The sequence below is a fragment of the Lepidochelys olivacea genome (assembly GCF_965140295.1).
Source record: "Lepidochelys olivacea isolate rLepOli2 genome assembly, chromosome: 6".
Taxonomy (NCBI): domain Eukaryota; kingdom Metazoa; phylum Chordata; order Testudines; family Cheloniidae; genus Lepidochelys; species Lepidochelys olivacea.
In genome coordinates, this window is record NC_140416.1 from 79513060 (window position 1) to 79530460 (window position 17401).

The 17401-nt window shown below is 40.6% G+C and overlaps 1 protein-coding gene across 5 annotated transcripts in view; it reads right to left on the reverse strand.

Annotated features, from left to right (window-relative positions):
* HECTD1 (HECT domain E3 ubiquitin protein ligase 1) overlaps positions 1-15887 on the reverse strand; it is a 91815-nt gene extending 75928 nt beyond the window's left edge. For 4 of the 5 annotated variants that reach the window (XM_084629933.1, XM_084629931.1, XM_084629932.1 and 1 more), the window contains exons 1-2: positions 15735-15886; positions 9629-9894 (exon numbers count right to left, since the gene is read on the reverse strand). In XM_084629933.1, the coding sequence (XP_084486059.1) occupies positions 9629-9768 (140 nt within the window). In that variant the 5' untranslated portion in view covers positions 9769-9894; positions 15735-15886. Of the gene's footprint in view, positions 1-9628; positions 9895-15734 lie in introns of all 5 variants that reach the window. The other variant, XM_084629934.1, reaches the window with a different exon arrangement.
* Between the last annotated feature and the right edge of the window lie 1514 nt (positions 15888-17401).

Genomic DNA, 17401 nt, shown 5'->3' on the forward strand with positions numbered 1-17401 from the left:
TTCTCAAGCAGGAAAAGTTTCAGCCTCCTCCCTTGCTCTCTTGGTGTGCTTAGAGAAAGACATATTCTGCGTGATTCACAGACAGATCAGATACCATGAGAGCCCATCACTAATGGATATGACAGCACCACACGAAAAACAAGTCTTAAATCCTGGTAACAGCCTCTGCCATGATCCTAGTACCCCTGTATCGGGGTGGTGGGGAAGGTGTTTCCAGGCTACGGACTAAGCTATGCTAATATTTTCTCTATATAGACCAGTGGGCAAAAGGAAACTTAAGTACTCTACACTAATTACTAATAGTAACAACACTAAATAGCTAAGGTAAATCGCAGTGTGCAAAAGAAGTAGACACTGCCATGGATGCCATCTTGAAACTACAGAGGGTAAGGAGAAACTGAGGGGCAGTATGGCCTGCTCCACCATCCATGCCCTCATGTGGGGAGGTGGAAAACCACCTAGGGTGCAGGCACAGTGAAAGCACACAGCTCTAGCCAAAAAGAATCTAATCTTGCTTGCACAAGGGAACTGATGCATCAAAAGTAGAATCTGTGTAGACAAACACTTGAAGAATAATAATGTTTTCATTTTATTTTCAGCTCTCTGCTGAAAGAATAGTAAACATGACAGTCTCATGCTGCATATATACTTCCTTCTACTACTACAATGGCGTACTTCATTTGAAAGACAAAAACCTTGCATCACCACAGCCTAGCCAATATCAAGAAAAAACAAACTACATTCTTTCTAGTTTATGACAACCAATAATCATTCCAGCACCAGAACTGGTTTTACCCTGATATTTTCGTTTGTGACAAATGTTTATTGAAAGGAATCAGGAATTTGAGAGAGAAGAACATATGGTTGCAGAACAAGTACATGTTTTGTTACAATATACTATGCTTCAAGTTGAGGGAGGACTCAAAGCTGGAACCAGAAAGAGAGACTGCAGAATTTCAGATGAAAGGAACAATGAAATTGAAATAGCACAATAAGTTTCTGTTTCAGTATAGTAGCTTTGCTACTTTAATTGTGTCCTTAAAGTTCAGGTAAACACAAGTCAAACAATGATTTTTTTTAAAACATCAAGAAAATCTTTTTTTTAAAGTAATCAATATTTCCTTCTGGATTTCAGTTTTTAATACTTGAAAATATTTATTATAACAACTTAATAATTTAAGTACACAGGTCAGGCAATTCTTAAAACTGTCTTGAGAGGGTCCTTAAAAAAATAAAAACACACCCCGAAGAGACAACTTTTGGGTGTTGTGTAGACAACAGGTTAGTGCTGCAGTTATTACTATTTACACATCTCTCATTGTGGGTGTCCATACATGACTCTCTGTTTCTGTAGCGGGACCAGAACTTTTGCTGCAAACTGTCTTGTGATTCTTCTGTCATCACATTCCAAAGACCTTATTGGAGCACTGGATTATGATTAATACATAAGAGTCTTTGAGATCAAATTTATTCTAAATCAACATTTGTCCTTAATGCCTACTCCAATCTGTAATTGGTATTAATAGGGAAATCCTGTCTCCTTATTTAGTAGGATAGTCTCTGTCCCCTATATTAGATAAATTGGTTTTAAATCTGTCTATAATTACAATATCTATAAAGTATACTAATACTGCAATTATTTATGTCTGAGACTACCTCAGACGCCCTCATTAATAATATGGATTTATTAGAAAATAAAGATCACTGCCCACAAACTCCATACAATATCAGTTCTCTCTGTGGAAAGTTAAAGCAACCTGAAAAACATGTTCTGAACATTAAAAACATGTTGGTAAGATGCCAAGAAAAGAAACAACTGCAACACTATAAAGTATAATTAGAAACGTGAATCAGCAATTTGAATATTTGAGACAAATATTAGTCCTTTGAGGGACCTGAGCTGCCAACATCCTGATGTATGTGTCAGGATAGGTTATGTCACATCAGGGAGAACAACTTCTAACGACTTATCTGAACAGGGAAATTTGCCAATATAACTATTCTACTATAGTTACCCCAGTATAACTCCGTATGTGAATACTTATTCTGGAATAAGAGTGCTTTTTCCCAGAAAATCAGAGAGTATCCACAGTAAGTTACACCAAAGCAACTACAGCAGTGTAATCAAACTGGTACATTTCCCCATGTAGACAAGCCCTTAGTTCCAAATGAAATCAGCTCAATAACTTCTGAGTAATGCAAGTGTAAAAAGATAATGAAGTAGTAAAAATATTCACTGGTAATTATTTTCATTATTATTTACAATCTGGTAGCATCCTCTGGGACCCCACTGTGCTAAATGCTGTAAAAAAAAAAGTGTGTTCCTAAAATGGCTTACAGCAATTACTTCTGTGAAGTAACCACTGGATTCAGTATATAAAGACACTTGTCATGTAACAGGAGTAGTTGGCTTCAGAGCCTTGGCCCAGGGCATATTACAAGTGGAAATAAAGTTCAGTTTTTTGCCAGTAATCATGTTGCATACTTAAAACACTCAACTGCAAAGGACAGCTGGAAGCGTGATATATGCATTCAGCCTCTTTTGTAAGAAAAGTTTGATGGTATTTCTGCTCCACTTTAGAATAGGTTATCAAATAAAGTTTAAAGTAACACAAGATTTTCAAAACATTCCAGATACTGAACACCAACCATATGATTTGTTTAATAATGTTTATATTAAAAAAAAGTTTAAGTGACTTAAAAAGAATGAATTAGAAGACAATTTGGTAAACTACAGCCACCCATAGTACTAAAGTTAAAATTTGGTGTTAGTGTCTTTCAAACCAGTACTTGTTAATAGGAGAGTGCACTTTAAAGTGCAGCAGCACTTTAACATGGCTTGTGTGGTCGCTGGCGCAGCGCTGGGAGAGAGCTTTCCCAGCGCTCTAAAAAAACCACCTTCATGAGGGGCGTAGCTCCCAGCACTGGTGCACTGTCTACACCGGAGCTTTACAGAGCTGAAACTTGCTCCACTCAGGGGTGTGTTTTTTCACACCCTGAGCAAGAAAGTTACAGTGCTGTAAACTGGCACTGTAGACAAGCCCTAAGACTAAAACTAAAGTGAACACAATGCATCAGGTGCTAACACAATCGCTCCTTAGCATGGAAACAGTCTAGCACCACCTGATTGAATTCATATTTGCAATGTTGTTTTCACAACCATAACAGCCTGAACAAGTCACTTAACTTCTCTGTTCAATTCCCCATCTATAACATGGATATTATTTCTCATCTTCTTTAGTATTATGCACATTAATTAGCCTTGCATAGTGCTCTGGAAATTGTAATATTCATAGATTAGTAGAGTTTAAGGCCAGAAGGGACCACTTAATCATCAAATCTAACGTCCTGTACATCACAGACCATCACATTTCACTCAGTTATTCCTGTATTGCGCCCGATCATGTGTGTTTAACCAAGCATGTCTTCCATAAAGACATCCAATTATTGATCTGAAGACATCAGGAGACAGAGACTCCACCATTTCCCTGGATAATTAGTTCCAGTGATTAATCATCTTCACTGTTAAACATCTATGCCTAATTTCTACTTTGAATCTGTCGGTTTTATCTTTCAACTGTAGTTATGCCTTTTAATACAAGACATTTTCTCCCCATTAAGGTACGTACGCATTGTAATCAAGGAGCCTCTCTATCTTCTTTTTGATACTGAATGAACTCTCTAAGTCTCTCACGCTAAGGCATTCTCTCCAACCATCCGGGGGGGAGGGATGGCTCAGTGGTTTGAGCATTGGCCTGCTAAACCCAGGCTTGTGAGTTCAATCCTTAAGGGGGCCATTTAGGGATCTGGGGCAAAATTTGGGGATTGGTCCTGCACCGAGCAGGAGGTTGGACTAGATGACCTCCTGAGGTCCCTTCCAACCCTGATATTCTATGATCACAACATTCTGTGGCTCTTTTCCACACACTCTCCAATTTTTCAAAATCCCATTTTTTTAAATTTGGACACCGTACCTGGATGCAGAATTCCAGTACCTATCTTACCAATGCCATACACAGACGCTAAAATCACCTCCTTACTCCTATTCTCCTGCTCATACATCCCAACAATCACAGTAGCCTGTTATACCACAGCATCATACTGGGAGTTCACGTTCAGTTGCTTGTCCACTGTGAACCCTAAATCAGTAATGGGCCACAAGTGGCCCATCAGGGTAATCTGATTGTGGGCCACGAGACATTTTGCTGACGTTGACCGACCTCCCGTGGACCACAGGTTGCCCACGACTGCCCTAAATGCTTTTCAAAATCACTGCTTTGCAAAGTACACGCTTTCCATCATTTAAGTATGGCCTGCATTTCTTGCTCATAGGTGTGTAACTCTGCATTTGGCTGTAGTAAAATGTATTTTGTTTCAATGGCTTTGTATGACTGCCCTGCGTACATCAGTATTTACCACTATACCAATCTTTGAGTTATCCACAACTGACATATTTACCAATTCTCTGAGAGGTGGAGTACTTACACCAACAGAAGCTCTCCTATCAGTGTAGGTAGGGTCTTCACCAAGTGCCTACAGTGGCACTGTAAGCGTAGACAAGCCCTTTAGTAGTTGAAACACAGAAAAGCTTTGCTTTGTAACAGTTAAGGTCGCAACACACATCCAACTCAAAACCTTAAAAGCAGGGAAATAAAAGTCCTGCATTTGTTGCCATTCTCACATTACCTACAACACTGCCGATAACCCAATCCAACAATCCATAAGGATTTCACTTACGTCTACAACAGATATCAAAAAGTAATACCTATGCCTATCCCTATTTAATCAAATATGCATGCTAGTGTAAAACCTTAACAGTGACCTGAGACTATCAACAGAGCAGTATATTTGGCTGTCACATAATCTATACGTTCGGAAAGATATTTTACCTTAACACTGCTGAAGTTACTGGAAATGATGGTATAAAGAACCAAAAATTATACTAGTTCTTCATTACAAATCTGTTATGGTATATAGTTTCATTGTGAATTAAAAAGTTTTAAAAAGCAAATTTACAAAAAAAATGTGTCACAAGCAACTACAACAGCCCTGCTCATGAGTCAACAGGAGGCTCCCAGCTCAGAGCTCTACCTCTGGAGTTACAGGAGTAACTGCTAGTCTATGTTTAGTTCAGCCAACAGAGAAGAACTAGACATGCTTTCCTTGGTGGCTACACAATTTTTTGCTAGACAACAGCAGCACATTGGACATTAGGAATCTCAGGTTATATCCCTGATTCTGGGGCCTTGTCTTTCCTAGGGGGGAAAAGGTTTGTTCTTACTTCATATGTTAGCTAACTAACATGAGGTAAAATCCTAGTTAAAACTACAAACTCTTGTTTTGATAGGTCAGGGTAAACCCAAGGCTCCCACACAGTCTTTACTTCAACCTGTGTAACTTGTGTCAAGACTACATACTGTCTTGTCTGCACTCGGATTTTACTATATTACCATGCGTCAGCTAACATGAGGTAAGAACACACTTTTCCCTCCAGTGAAAATGCATCCAGAGAAGAAGTGTGTGGTTCTGTGGAATGCATCCAGGGAAGAAGTTCTGTGGTTACAGATAAGATAACCAAAGCATATTTACGCTGGGAAGGATTAGATTTTTATCAATAAATTTTGATTATACGTACACACACAAACTGACAAAAAATACTTGCCATAATAATCTAAATTTACAGATACACAAAGTAAGAAAAATGCTACTTGAAAATTTATTAGCGTTTGATTTAAGGATACACCTCTACCCCGATATATCGCGACCCGATATAACACGAATTCAGATATAATGCAGTAAAGCAGCACTCCGGGGGGACGGAGCTGCGCGTGCCAGTGGATCAAAGCAAGTTCAATATAACGCCGTTTCACCTATAATGTGGTAAGATTTTTTGGCTCCTAAGGACAGCGTTATATCGGGGTAGAGGTGTATTTACTTTGTATATTTTGACATGTGATGTTGGCCGACCATAATTTCCTGTAACTGTAAAAATTTAGATTGATAAAAATAAAGAAAGCTTTAAAATAAATATCACTATATGTTGAAATTATTTTTAAAAAAGTAAAAACCACATTTTCCCATGCCTAAACATAATTAATCTGAAAGGCAGTGTAGCTGATTAGACCTGACTGGAGCTGACATGTTAGAAATTTAGCTTCTATTCCTGTAGTAACTTTGTGTAAACTCTCTTAAAAAAAAAAACAAAAAAAAAACACCTAATTTGTAAAATGGAGTGGCAACCTATACTTAACTACCTTATAGGATTGGGATTTGAGGTCTTTGTCAATAAAAAAGGATGGTGCGATGCATAGGAATATAAACCACAATCATAAGAGGTTAAATTTCAACTCTTGGTCTTCTCTTTCCCAGCTTAGGGAACATTCCCTTAGGCTACAAAGGTATTTGTATTCCTCAATTATATTATAACAATTATATTCCTCAAATTCAACTGTCTGAAACTGAACTATGTTTCTACTCAATCATATCACACCAAGTTTTAGCAACTTGAGCTACTAGTGTTTTTGTTCCTGGTTGAAATTCTAGCCATTCTAACTGCTGAGTGACTAACAATCAGTCTCTCTCTGAATCATTGTCACTAGAAGATGAACGAAATAGTGACTCATTAACATTAGCGTTACTAACCACCAAAGAAAATTTCATCATCTGTAAAATGCCAATATCTTGGGTTACAGCCCTTAAAACTTTAACCACTTGGCATCATAATTTGTTATTAGCCTTCAACCTTGGAATCTGCTTCAATAAAGATCAGATTCCACCTATATCATGATACTGAGCAAGCATTTTTATATGCTTGTTCCCCATCTTTCTGACATGGTCATAACTTTCTCGAAATTCAGAGACTGGTTTCACCGTCATTTTCAAAGGCATGCTGAGCATCAGCAATTTACATTGTTAATCTCCCACTAATTTTAGTACACACTTTGTACCCCAAAAATATACAAGAAGCGATCTCATTCAACTCTCAATTTAGTGAAGGAAGAATTTTTCAACACAATCCTTTCCAATAAAAACCACTCTTTACTGGTTCCTGAAATAAACTATCACATTTCTTCACAGATCAAAGGTCTTAAAGCATGACATCTGCTTTGGCATCTCACAGATTTGCTATACCACAAAAAAACATGCTTTCAAGTTTGCAGAGACATTTTTCTGGAGGTCAGAGAGCTGTCTACATTACAAATTGGGCCATGCCCTGAAACTATTTTCAAGATTTATTACTGAAAAATATGTTTTGTAACACACGTGCCACACAGTGATCCCCTATTTAGACAAGGCATCATTTCTTTTAAAATATTATTGAAAACCAATTCAAGAAATAATTTTCAAGAACTATTAGTTATGCTGTCAACATGTGGACATGCTGGCCAGCACTGACCTATAAATTGCAACCAATTTTAAAACACAAGCCATTTTGTAAACAGAGGCTCATAAAGGAACAAAATCAACCTGAAATCTAGTCTGTTAAAAAAAACTGAAGTAGTTTAATGGACACTTCAGTCTCTCTCTCTCTTCTGAAACTCAAGTATATCATTTTAGGAACCATAAATCATGATGGTTTAAAAAAAAAAACAACATTATAACAAAGGCACAGTGTTCATCAGATATGCTTTTACAAAGAGAAACACAAAATATAAAGGAACCAAAAACTTTGAATGAGAAGCTGATTTATTTAAAGACAAAAATCTGCTATAAATAAAACAAACACCCCACACGCTTTACGTTTCACAAGTTTATATTTCAGACCTATTTTCAAACAAACATAGAAATGAAGATATTTGTATAAAAGCTTGTGATTACATTTCAACTTTTGTTCAATACGGTATGAATTTTAGTGGACAACCCATCTAAAATATACACTAGAACAGTTATTTTTCAACTGTGCGCTCAAACCTATGTCAATGAAGCCAAGTTAAGAGCCAGTAAATTAGTGTTTCTCAGCCTGAGGTGGCAGGCCCCATACCCAAGTAGAGACTGACAGAGGAAAAGAGCAGTAAATGCATGCCCCGGTGACAAATATCCATTCTTAATTATATCTATAGATTGTAAACTCTTCAGCCCACAGAGTAATTTTTAATCACTAAAGTATTCTGTAAAAACACAGTAATGAATACATTTTTATATCAATTTCTGATTTTCAAGCCACCATGGAATATAGGCTCCTTAAAAGATATCCAACCCTCCACGACAGCTCCTACTACAGGAGCTGCTCACACATATACAGCTTCAAAATTCAGAAGGTCCCTGACACACGTACAAAAATGCTTCCAGAGCACTCAGTTCAGACACAACTGCACATATAATTCTATCCAAGAGATCCACTAGGGCAGGGTTCTCAACCTGTTTCCTTCTGAGACCCCCCCCCCCACCCTCAATATGCTATAAAAACTCCACAGCCCACTTGTGCCAAAACAACTGGTTTTCTGCTTAGAAAAGCCAGGGCTGGCATTAGGGGGTAGCAAGCAGGGCAATTGCTGGGGCCCCATGCCACAGGGGCCCCTGCAAAGCTAAGTTGCTCAGGCTCTGGCTTTTGCCCCGGGTGGCAGGGCTCAGGGCCCCAAGCTTTAGCCCCATGAAGTGGGACTTCAGCTGTCTGCCCTGAGTGCCAGCAAGTCTAACGCTGGCCCTGCTTGGAGGACTCCCTGAAACCTGCTCCCAGCCCCCAGGTGGCCCTGGATCTCTGGTTGAGAACCACTGCACTAGGGAACCCTCTAGCAACTCCAAGGTCTTCTTCTAGTGATTAGATGGAAAAGAGGAGGAAGAAAATGGGGGGGAGGAGAGGAGAAGCAAAGGTGGAGGAGCAGAAACTGTACTAATACATAATAGAGAGACAAGGAAACCTGAGGAGCAATGAAAGACAAGAGGACGGACTATCCACCAAAACACTGCAAAGAGGGCTCCAACAAAAAGGAGAATGGAAACCACTACATTAAGTACTAATAATTTTTAAAGGATCAAAATTTGTTCATGCCTTTGTATCAAACTCCATCCTTTCCAGACCCACTATTTAGCAATTACAGAAACTAATATATTTGATGTACATTACTATGGATCATCAACGCTCAAATATTAAGTGCCAACATCAGTTATGTTAATGATTTTTTTTTTAGCTTGCAGAGTTAAAAACAAGAGCTACTGTACATCACATAAGGAAAACTTAAAAATCTCAGAGTAGGCATTTTAAAATAATAAAGTATAATTCAATTTTTAGTGTAAAAAGACTATTTTCTATTATTTTAAAAAACATAGATAATGTAATGCTCTCTAATAGGGGTAAACAAGAATATGATTTTTCAACACCAAACAAGCTTTAAAAAAAATAAATAAACTGTGCACAAATTAGTATTTCCTGTCAACTGCACAGTTGCCATACTTTTCATTCATTGCAAAATGAGTAGGTACTCAAAATACTCTGGAAGTGAGCATTACCTGGGCACAAAATAGAAATTTTTTTCTGCAATAACATTTTCAAGACTGCGGAAGCTTCTAGTTCTGCATGTCAAACTTTACATATACCTACTTAGTAAGGAAAAGTTGTTAAATAAAACTGCCACAGCCTGCAAATGGAGGACAGAAAGCCCCTGCAAATGAAGAACAGAAATATACTTACGTTTCAAAACAACGATCCACATTGTCTGACATCAAAAGCAGCATGCATAACTGTTCCAAAGCTATTAGTTGCATATCCCTTTCATCCCCCTGCCCCATCTGTAGCCATTCAAGCAACGTGTCTGGGTCCACATCTGCCATGGTTTTAAAAAGCCGCCTTGGCTTAAATTAAAAAGTACCAAAAAATCCTTAAAGTGTTCAAGCCAGGATAGTCTGAGTACAGTGAAACTTTCCCTCCAGTCAGACTCAGATTTTTGCAGTCTTCACCTGGAAAGAAGAAACAACTCATCAGGATCTGTCTTATTAACCTTTTCCATTCGTTCCTCCTGTAACATGTTTTCTGACATCTATTGGATCTTTCACTTCATCATTTAAGATCTCACACCAGATGATGACAAGGTGGTGGGTTTTTTTAAACCTACATGAGTGTAACCTAATTAGGTTGCTCTACTTAACTTAAAACAAGAGCCTTCTTTCCCAGGCAGAGTCAAGCAAGCTTTAGATTCTACTAATATTTTTAGTGAAAACTTACAGCTAAAACCTTGAGGGAAACAATTTTTCATAACTTACATTTTCTTATAAACTTATTTTTCAGATACATATTTTCTGAAGAATGACTCAGCTGATGTCACTTTTCAAAACACAGGTCCAACTTCCCCAATGCTAAAGCATCTCTTTGCTCAAATATTTTTTATAAGAAATTTCAAGAGAGATTTTACAGGTACATACCCATTCAGACGGGCATGAAATGAAACTTACTGAGACAGATCTGCAACTTAAGACTCAGAAGGAAACCTTTATATAGTTTTTATGAATATGAAAACAGCCAGGCATCAGAGCACATGGAAAATATGAGGATAATGTACAAAAGCCTGAGGGAGAGAACTTAAGAGAGATGAACAACATCAGGAAGAGACAGGTCTATGTAACTGGGGACTCCATACAAAGAAGAACTGATAGGCCAGATCCAGAGAACAGAAGAGTGTGCAGTCTGCCTGGATACAAAAACGGTCTGCCATTTGCATCCCAAGTACTGGGAAAAAACTTGTACAGAAAGGTTTCAGAACCAAATGAATGAATCATCACCTCAAGAAGATTATTAGGAGTAAGCAGAAAGCCTATAGGGAATGGAAAAATGACTGATCAACAAAGAAAGCTACATCTTGGAGGTTAGAAAATGTAGGAACACCACAAGAATTGCTAAAAGTCAAGCTGAATTTGCTCTTGCCAAGGAAATTTTAGAAGTATTTTTAGTTATATATCTAAAAAGAGCATAAGGAAGGATGAGGTTGGGCCACTATACAGTGTGGAGGGGGGAAAGATTAATGATAATCTAGGAATGGCACAAAAACTAAATTAATACTTTGCCTCGGTTTCCAATAAGGATGATAATATGGAACATGAAGGCAGGATGGCTGACTGAAATGGAAATTGCCACAACTGAGGTGGAAGAAAAACTTCAACAACTTAACAGGCTCAGATCACGGGGACCAGATAACATCTATCGCAGAATACTGAAAGAACTAGCACATGAGAAGATGACTAGTCCCGTATCAACAATTTTTAATAAAAAACTATCTAGTCTTTGTGGTACCGTACGACTGGAGAATAGTTAACAACTGACCTATATTTAAGAAAGGGAAAAAAACCGAGCAGGATAATTATAAACCCATTAGTCTGACCTCAGTAGAATGCAAGGCTTTAGAACACACTGTGAAGGAAAGAATAATTAAATTCAGGAAGGTAAACAGAAAAGGGGATGTAATGCAATGTGACATGATTTCCTTCTTTGAGGAGATAATTTATTTTGTAGATAAGGAAAACGCAGCAGATCTTATAAACTCGGACTTCAATAAAACATTTAATACAGTACCACATGGGAAATTATTATTGAAATTAAGGAAGATGGGGATTAGTACAAGAATTGTAAAGTGGTTAAGGAACTGGCTAAAGGGGAAGGCAAGAGGTTGTGCTAAAAGGTGAACTATCAGACCAGAGGGAGGTTGCTAGTGGAGTTCCTCAAGGATTGGTCTTTGGACCAATGTTATTTAATATTTTTGATTAATGACCTTGGTACAAAAAGTATGTGCGTGCTACTAAAATTTGCTGATGATACAAAGTTGGGAGTGATACACAGGAGGACTGGAATATTATATGACGATCTAGATGACCTTGAAGACTAGACTAACAGAACTGGGATGAAATTCAATAGTACAATGTGCAAGATCATGCACGTAGGGTCTAATAAGAATTTCTGTTATAAGATGGGGGACTCATCAGTTGGAAGTGACAAAGAAGAGAAACGGTAGTGCTGGTTGATCACAGGATAACTGTGAGCCACCAACGTGATGCAACTACAAAAAAGGCAAATGTGATCAAAGGATGCATCAGGAAAGGCATTTCCAGTACAGATAGAGAAGTATTAATGCAACTGTACAAGGCACTGATAAGACCACATTTGAAATACCTTGTACAATTTTGGTCAAACATGTTCAAGAAAGACTAATTTAAACTGAAACAGGTGCAGAGAAGAACTGTTAGGAAGATGAGGGGAAATGGAGGGCCTATTTTATAATAGAAGGCTGAAAGAGTGTGGCTTGTTTGGCCTAGCAAAATGAAGGCTGATAGGAAATATGATTGCTCTCTATAAATACTTCAGGAGGATAAATACTACGGAGCGTGGAGAGCTATTTATGCCAAAGGACAATGATGACACAAGAACAAATGAGTATAAACTAGCTATGAAAAAATTCAGGCTGGTGATCAGGAAGTTTCTAAACATCAGAAGAGTGAGGTTTTGGAACAGCCTCCCAAAAAGGATTTCTGGGGGAAAACAACTTAATGTGTTTTAAGAGTGAGCTGGACAAATTCATGAGGGCAATTGTGCAGAGGGATTACTTGTGATGGAGTGAGGGCCTAGGTCAACAGTCCTGGGGGTCCCTCCCATTTTATGTCTTATGTTCCTGTAATCTCATGCTGCAGGGGTCAAGAAGGGATTCCCCACCCGACAGCATATTCTGGGCTTTTTTTATCTGGTTGTCTCCTTTCTCTGAAGCATCAGAGATGGCCACAACTGGAGATGGGACACTGGACAGGGTGGGCTGGTGCTATGAGGTAGCATCAAACAGTCTCTCAGGTGTTTAGCAGGTTGGTTATTGCTCACATGCTCAGGATCTAACTCATCACCATACGTGGGGGTCAGAAAGGAACTGTCCCCCGGATCTGACTGGCAGCAACCTTGTGGAGGTTTTGCCTTCCCTTGCAGTGTGGGGTTTACATCATTTCCTGGGGATCATCTAGAAATATCTCACTTAATGGCAGGGACCTCAGGCATTGCTGCACCTAAGTTCCTCCTATTCTCTAACTATGGCATGTAATAGTCTAGTCCAGGGGTTCTCAAACTTCATTGCACCATGACCCCCTTCTGACAACAAAAATTACTACATGACCCCAGAAGGGGTGACCAAAGCCTGAGCCCCACTGCCCCAGGCGGAGGAGCCAAAGCCCAAGGGCTTCAGCCCCAGACAGGGAGCCTGTAACAGAGCACTGCCGCCCAGGGTTGAAGTCTTGGCCTTTGACCCCAGGTGGTGGGGCTCAGGCTTCGGCTCCGGGCCCCAGCAACTCTAAGCCAGCCCTGGTGACCCCATTAAAATGGGGTCGCGACCCACTTTGGGGTCCCAACACACAGTTTGAGAACCACTGGTCTAGTCACTCATTGACTGTAATATTTTGGTCTTATTTCAGTTATTGAGTTTAGTGTGCGAGTGTTGGATGGTGTTGGTGGCCTCTGATACACTGGAGGTCAGACTAAATCAGTTACTCTCAACCTTTCCAAACTACTGTATCCCGTTCAGGAGGCTGATTTGTCTTGCATAATCACAAGTTTCACCTCACTGATAAACTACTTGCTTACCAAATCAGACATAAACACAAGTGGCACAGCATACTATTATTGAAGAATTGCTTACTTTTTCATTTTTACCATATAATTATAAAATAAATCGATTTGTATATAAATATTGTACTTACATTTCAGTGTATAGTATACAGAGCAGTATAAACAAGTCGTTGTCTGCATGTAATTTTAGTTTGTACTGACTTTGCTCGTGCTTTTTATGTAGCCTGTTTTAAAACTAGACAAATATCTAGATGAGCTGATGTCCCCCTTAGATGACCTCTACCTACCCCGTTGGGTACGCATACTCCTGGTTGAGAATCACTGGACAAGATGATCTAGCGATCCCTTCTGGCCTTAAGCTCTATTTGATTATAGAGAATTAAAATTTCTAACATAATGTATAAGAAGTGGAATACTATTGTAAATGAAGAGAATGGGAGATGAGAAAATAGTATTTCTAAAAATTTGCATTTTAAATGTTTTGGAGTTTTTTTTAAGACAAATAATTCAACCATTATAAATGTACATTACAAAATTCAGAGTTTCAGGTGTACATATATGGTAAATGGCATTATTTGTTGGTCTAGTAAGACACAGCACATGCAAGCTCAGGATCAAGAAGGTCCCTTTATCAGTATCTTAAGAGATGTTTTTGATCTACAGTACATGCTTATGTACCACCTTGCACTAGATCAACAAGAGGTCACATCTACCCTACAAACTTTGTCCTTGAAGATCAACACAACTATAAATATCATTTGCATACCTGAGCTGCAACAAAGACTTTGAATCAACCTACCCATATGAAATTTGCCATAAAACCTAGCTATTAAAATCCCTACTTTGCAAAAATGAAATTACATTATGAAACTTGGTTGCAAAGGTGAAATGCTGAAAAAGTATTCCACCATACATTCTCTAGAATTGGGAGGGGGAGGGGTGCCATGCACAAATAAGAGTTTAAACTTCCACAGGACAAGGTCTGATTTCTTGGTTTACTCATGATCAGTTAGTGATTAAACGATAACTTCATTGAGGGCATGGAAGAGGGAACTCACAAAAAGAACTCAAAAATCTGTCTCTCAACATACTGTCTCCCAGCACAGAGACAGATGTACACTGAATCAGCAATTCTACTTCCTGCAGGCTTAAAACCCAAAGATGTAACAAAGGCTTGAGACAAACACAGTCTTTTTGTAATTTAGGATTCTGATGAAAGAATAAATGTTAAATAATCAAAATGACTGCTCACAAAGTGTATTTTACTTTTATTACCTCAGTCTCTTTAGACTGGATGCTTTTGTAATGAAAGTCATTAAAATATTATTAAAAGTAAATAGAAAAGATTTAATAATATTTGTGATTCCCCCCCCAAGGATCATACATTTGGCATTCTCTCTTCCAAGACTAAATAAGCTAATGCCAGTCAGTACAAGCAGGGTCACGTTGCCGACACTATTGGTGTAAGACAGGAAAATAATTAACTCCAACTGGAAAAGAAAAAGAAAAAAAAAAAAAAAAAAAGGCAAGAGAACCAGCAGACAGTGAGGGAGCTGATCCCTGACCTGAGAATCCTGTAGAAAACAGTGTCACAGTCGGCATCACTGGGACGTGCCCAACCGAGGCACCTGCTGCTCCTTTGCCCCAGACAGATTTAAACACCCCCAAATTAACAGACAAATATACAGCAGAGACACACGCAGGCTCCCCCAGCACAGAGGCAGAACAGGGAAGGGGCCAGGCCACAGCTAAACTCAGGTCCCAACCGCCTAGCGGTCTCTGGGGCCCAGCCGCCCCTCACACGTTCTCCGGGGAAGGGAAATCTCTACTCTGAAGCCAACCGGCCTCGCATCCCCCAGCCACCACCGCGATCCCGGCGGCGAGGGGCTCTTTGGGGCCTGCCGCCCCCGCCTCCCCAGCCAGGGGACGGTCTGCCCGGGACTTGCCGCCCCCCGCACTCTCCGGGGGCCCCTGACGCACCGCACCGCCTCCCCGCAGCCTGCTGTCCCGGCCTCCCCGAAGCTCCTTGCTGGGTTGCCCGGGCCCTGGCGGCGCCGACCCCGCCAGGCCAGACAGCGGCACTCGAGTTCCCGGGAAGCCGGAGGCCTCGCAGGGTGACCCGGCCTGGCGGCTCAGGAAAGGCCCCTCGGAGCTCCGTCTCCCCGGGGCTGGGAGAGGAAAGGCGCCGCTGCCCCGCTCAGACACTTACCCCAGCGCCCCGGACGCTCCTCGCCGGAGCCGCCCCGTCCCTCCTTAGTCCCGCGGGAAGGCAGCGAGGCGGTGGCGACCCGAGCCCGGGAGCAGGAGGCAGCGAGCGGCATCCATCGTGATCCGCCCAGCACGAGTCTGAGGGGGAGGGGAAACCACTAGCGCCACAGACACAGGAGGAGGAGCCCGAGCCAGTCAGCCTCGGAGTCACGCTCAGCCCCGGGGCAGGGCAGGGCAGGCCGCGCCGCGCCGCGCACATGGGGGGCGCTGCGGCAGCAAAGCCCAGAGGGGAGCCTGGCTGTCCCGCCCAGCCGAGCTGTCCCGTCTGGTCCGCACCGCAGCAGGAGAAGCTCCCCTCCTCGTCTGCGGGCGTGCTCCGCCGGCCACCAGATTCCTCTTCTTCCCGTCACAGTTCCCCTAATCCCTGCCTCCCCTCCCTCGTCTCCCTCTTAAGAACAGCCGATGTGCCCTCTAGCCCGGTATCCTGTCTGCCATTAGTTGCTGGTGCCAGACGCTTCAGAGGGAATGAACAAAACCGGGCAATTATCAAGTGGTCCATCTCTATGGGTCACTCAAAACTTCTGGCAGTCAGAGGCTGAGGGACACCCAGAGCATGGGGTTGCATCTTTGACCATCTTGGCTAATGGCCACTCTTGGACCTATCTTCCATGAATTTATCTAATTCTTTTTTGAACTCTTCCGCTTTCGCGACATGCTCCTCCCAATCCTTCAAAATTCATGAGATTGACTTAAAAAGCATGAGATATTTTTAAAGTAATGCCATTTGGGCTTTCTTCATTCAGCTGCTGGTTACAGAGCCTTTAGCTTACTCTGGCTTCAGCTTTTCAAGCTTTTCTCCACAGCCCTGAACGATAAAAACTCGTTTTCTTTTAATGAAAGCTGAGATTCTCAGTCACCTGACTCCAAGAGCTGGATCTTTAAAGAAAACACCCCTACCCCAGTTACACTCTTCTATTGTATAATTTTAAACAATACAGATATATTTCTTATTGGGACTCTTATTTGTCATATCTAGAGATGCTTCTCTCGCTACTGCAGGTTCAAAAAGATGGAAGTCCTATGTCCCTCCCTCTCCTATCAGTAGACACGGGCACCGCATTAGGGACCACTGGGATACAATAACATGCTAGGTAGAAAGACACAATGTTGCCCCAAAACCTTACAGTCTGATTCTACAACCCCTTACTCAGGTATGTACCATTCATCACAAACAGTTCCATTTAAGAGGTAGCAGAATCAGGCACTACGTGGCTGATAAGCAGACAAATATGGGAGAGGGGAAAGAATGCAAAACAAGATTTCCCTTCCCACTCCGGTTCATTTTCCTTTTCTTTGTATGAGAGTGTCTTGATTTGTTTTGTTTTAGTTCTTGCCCATTTTGTCCACTTTTGGTTTGTTAAACTTAAGGCAAGCATACAATGGCTAACTCGTGCATTTAACCTTTTTTATATTTAATCAGTTGGAGCCCAGTCCTGCAAATCATTAAACCATGATCAGCATCGTATCGGCGAACTTGATTCTTCACAACTGTGTTCAAACACAGTAACATTTTGTAATGTAGACAGGCCCTTTGTGACAGAAGTAACTTCACACTGTACAATCATTAATTCACTCACAAAGTATAAACTTTGCATTTTTTGGTTATGA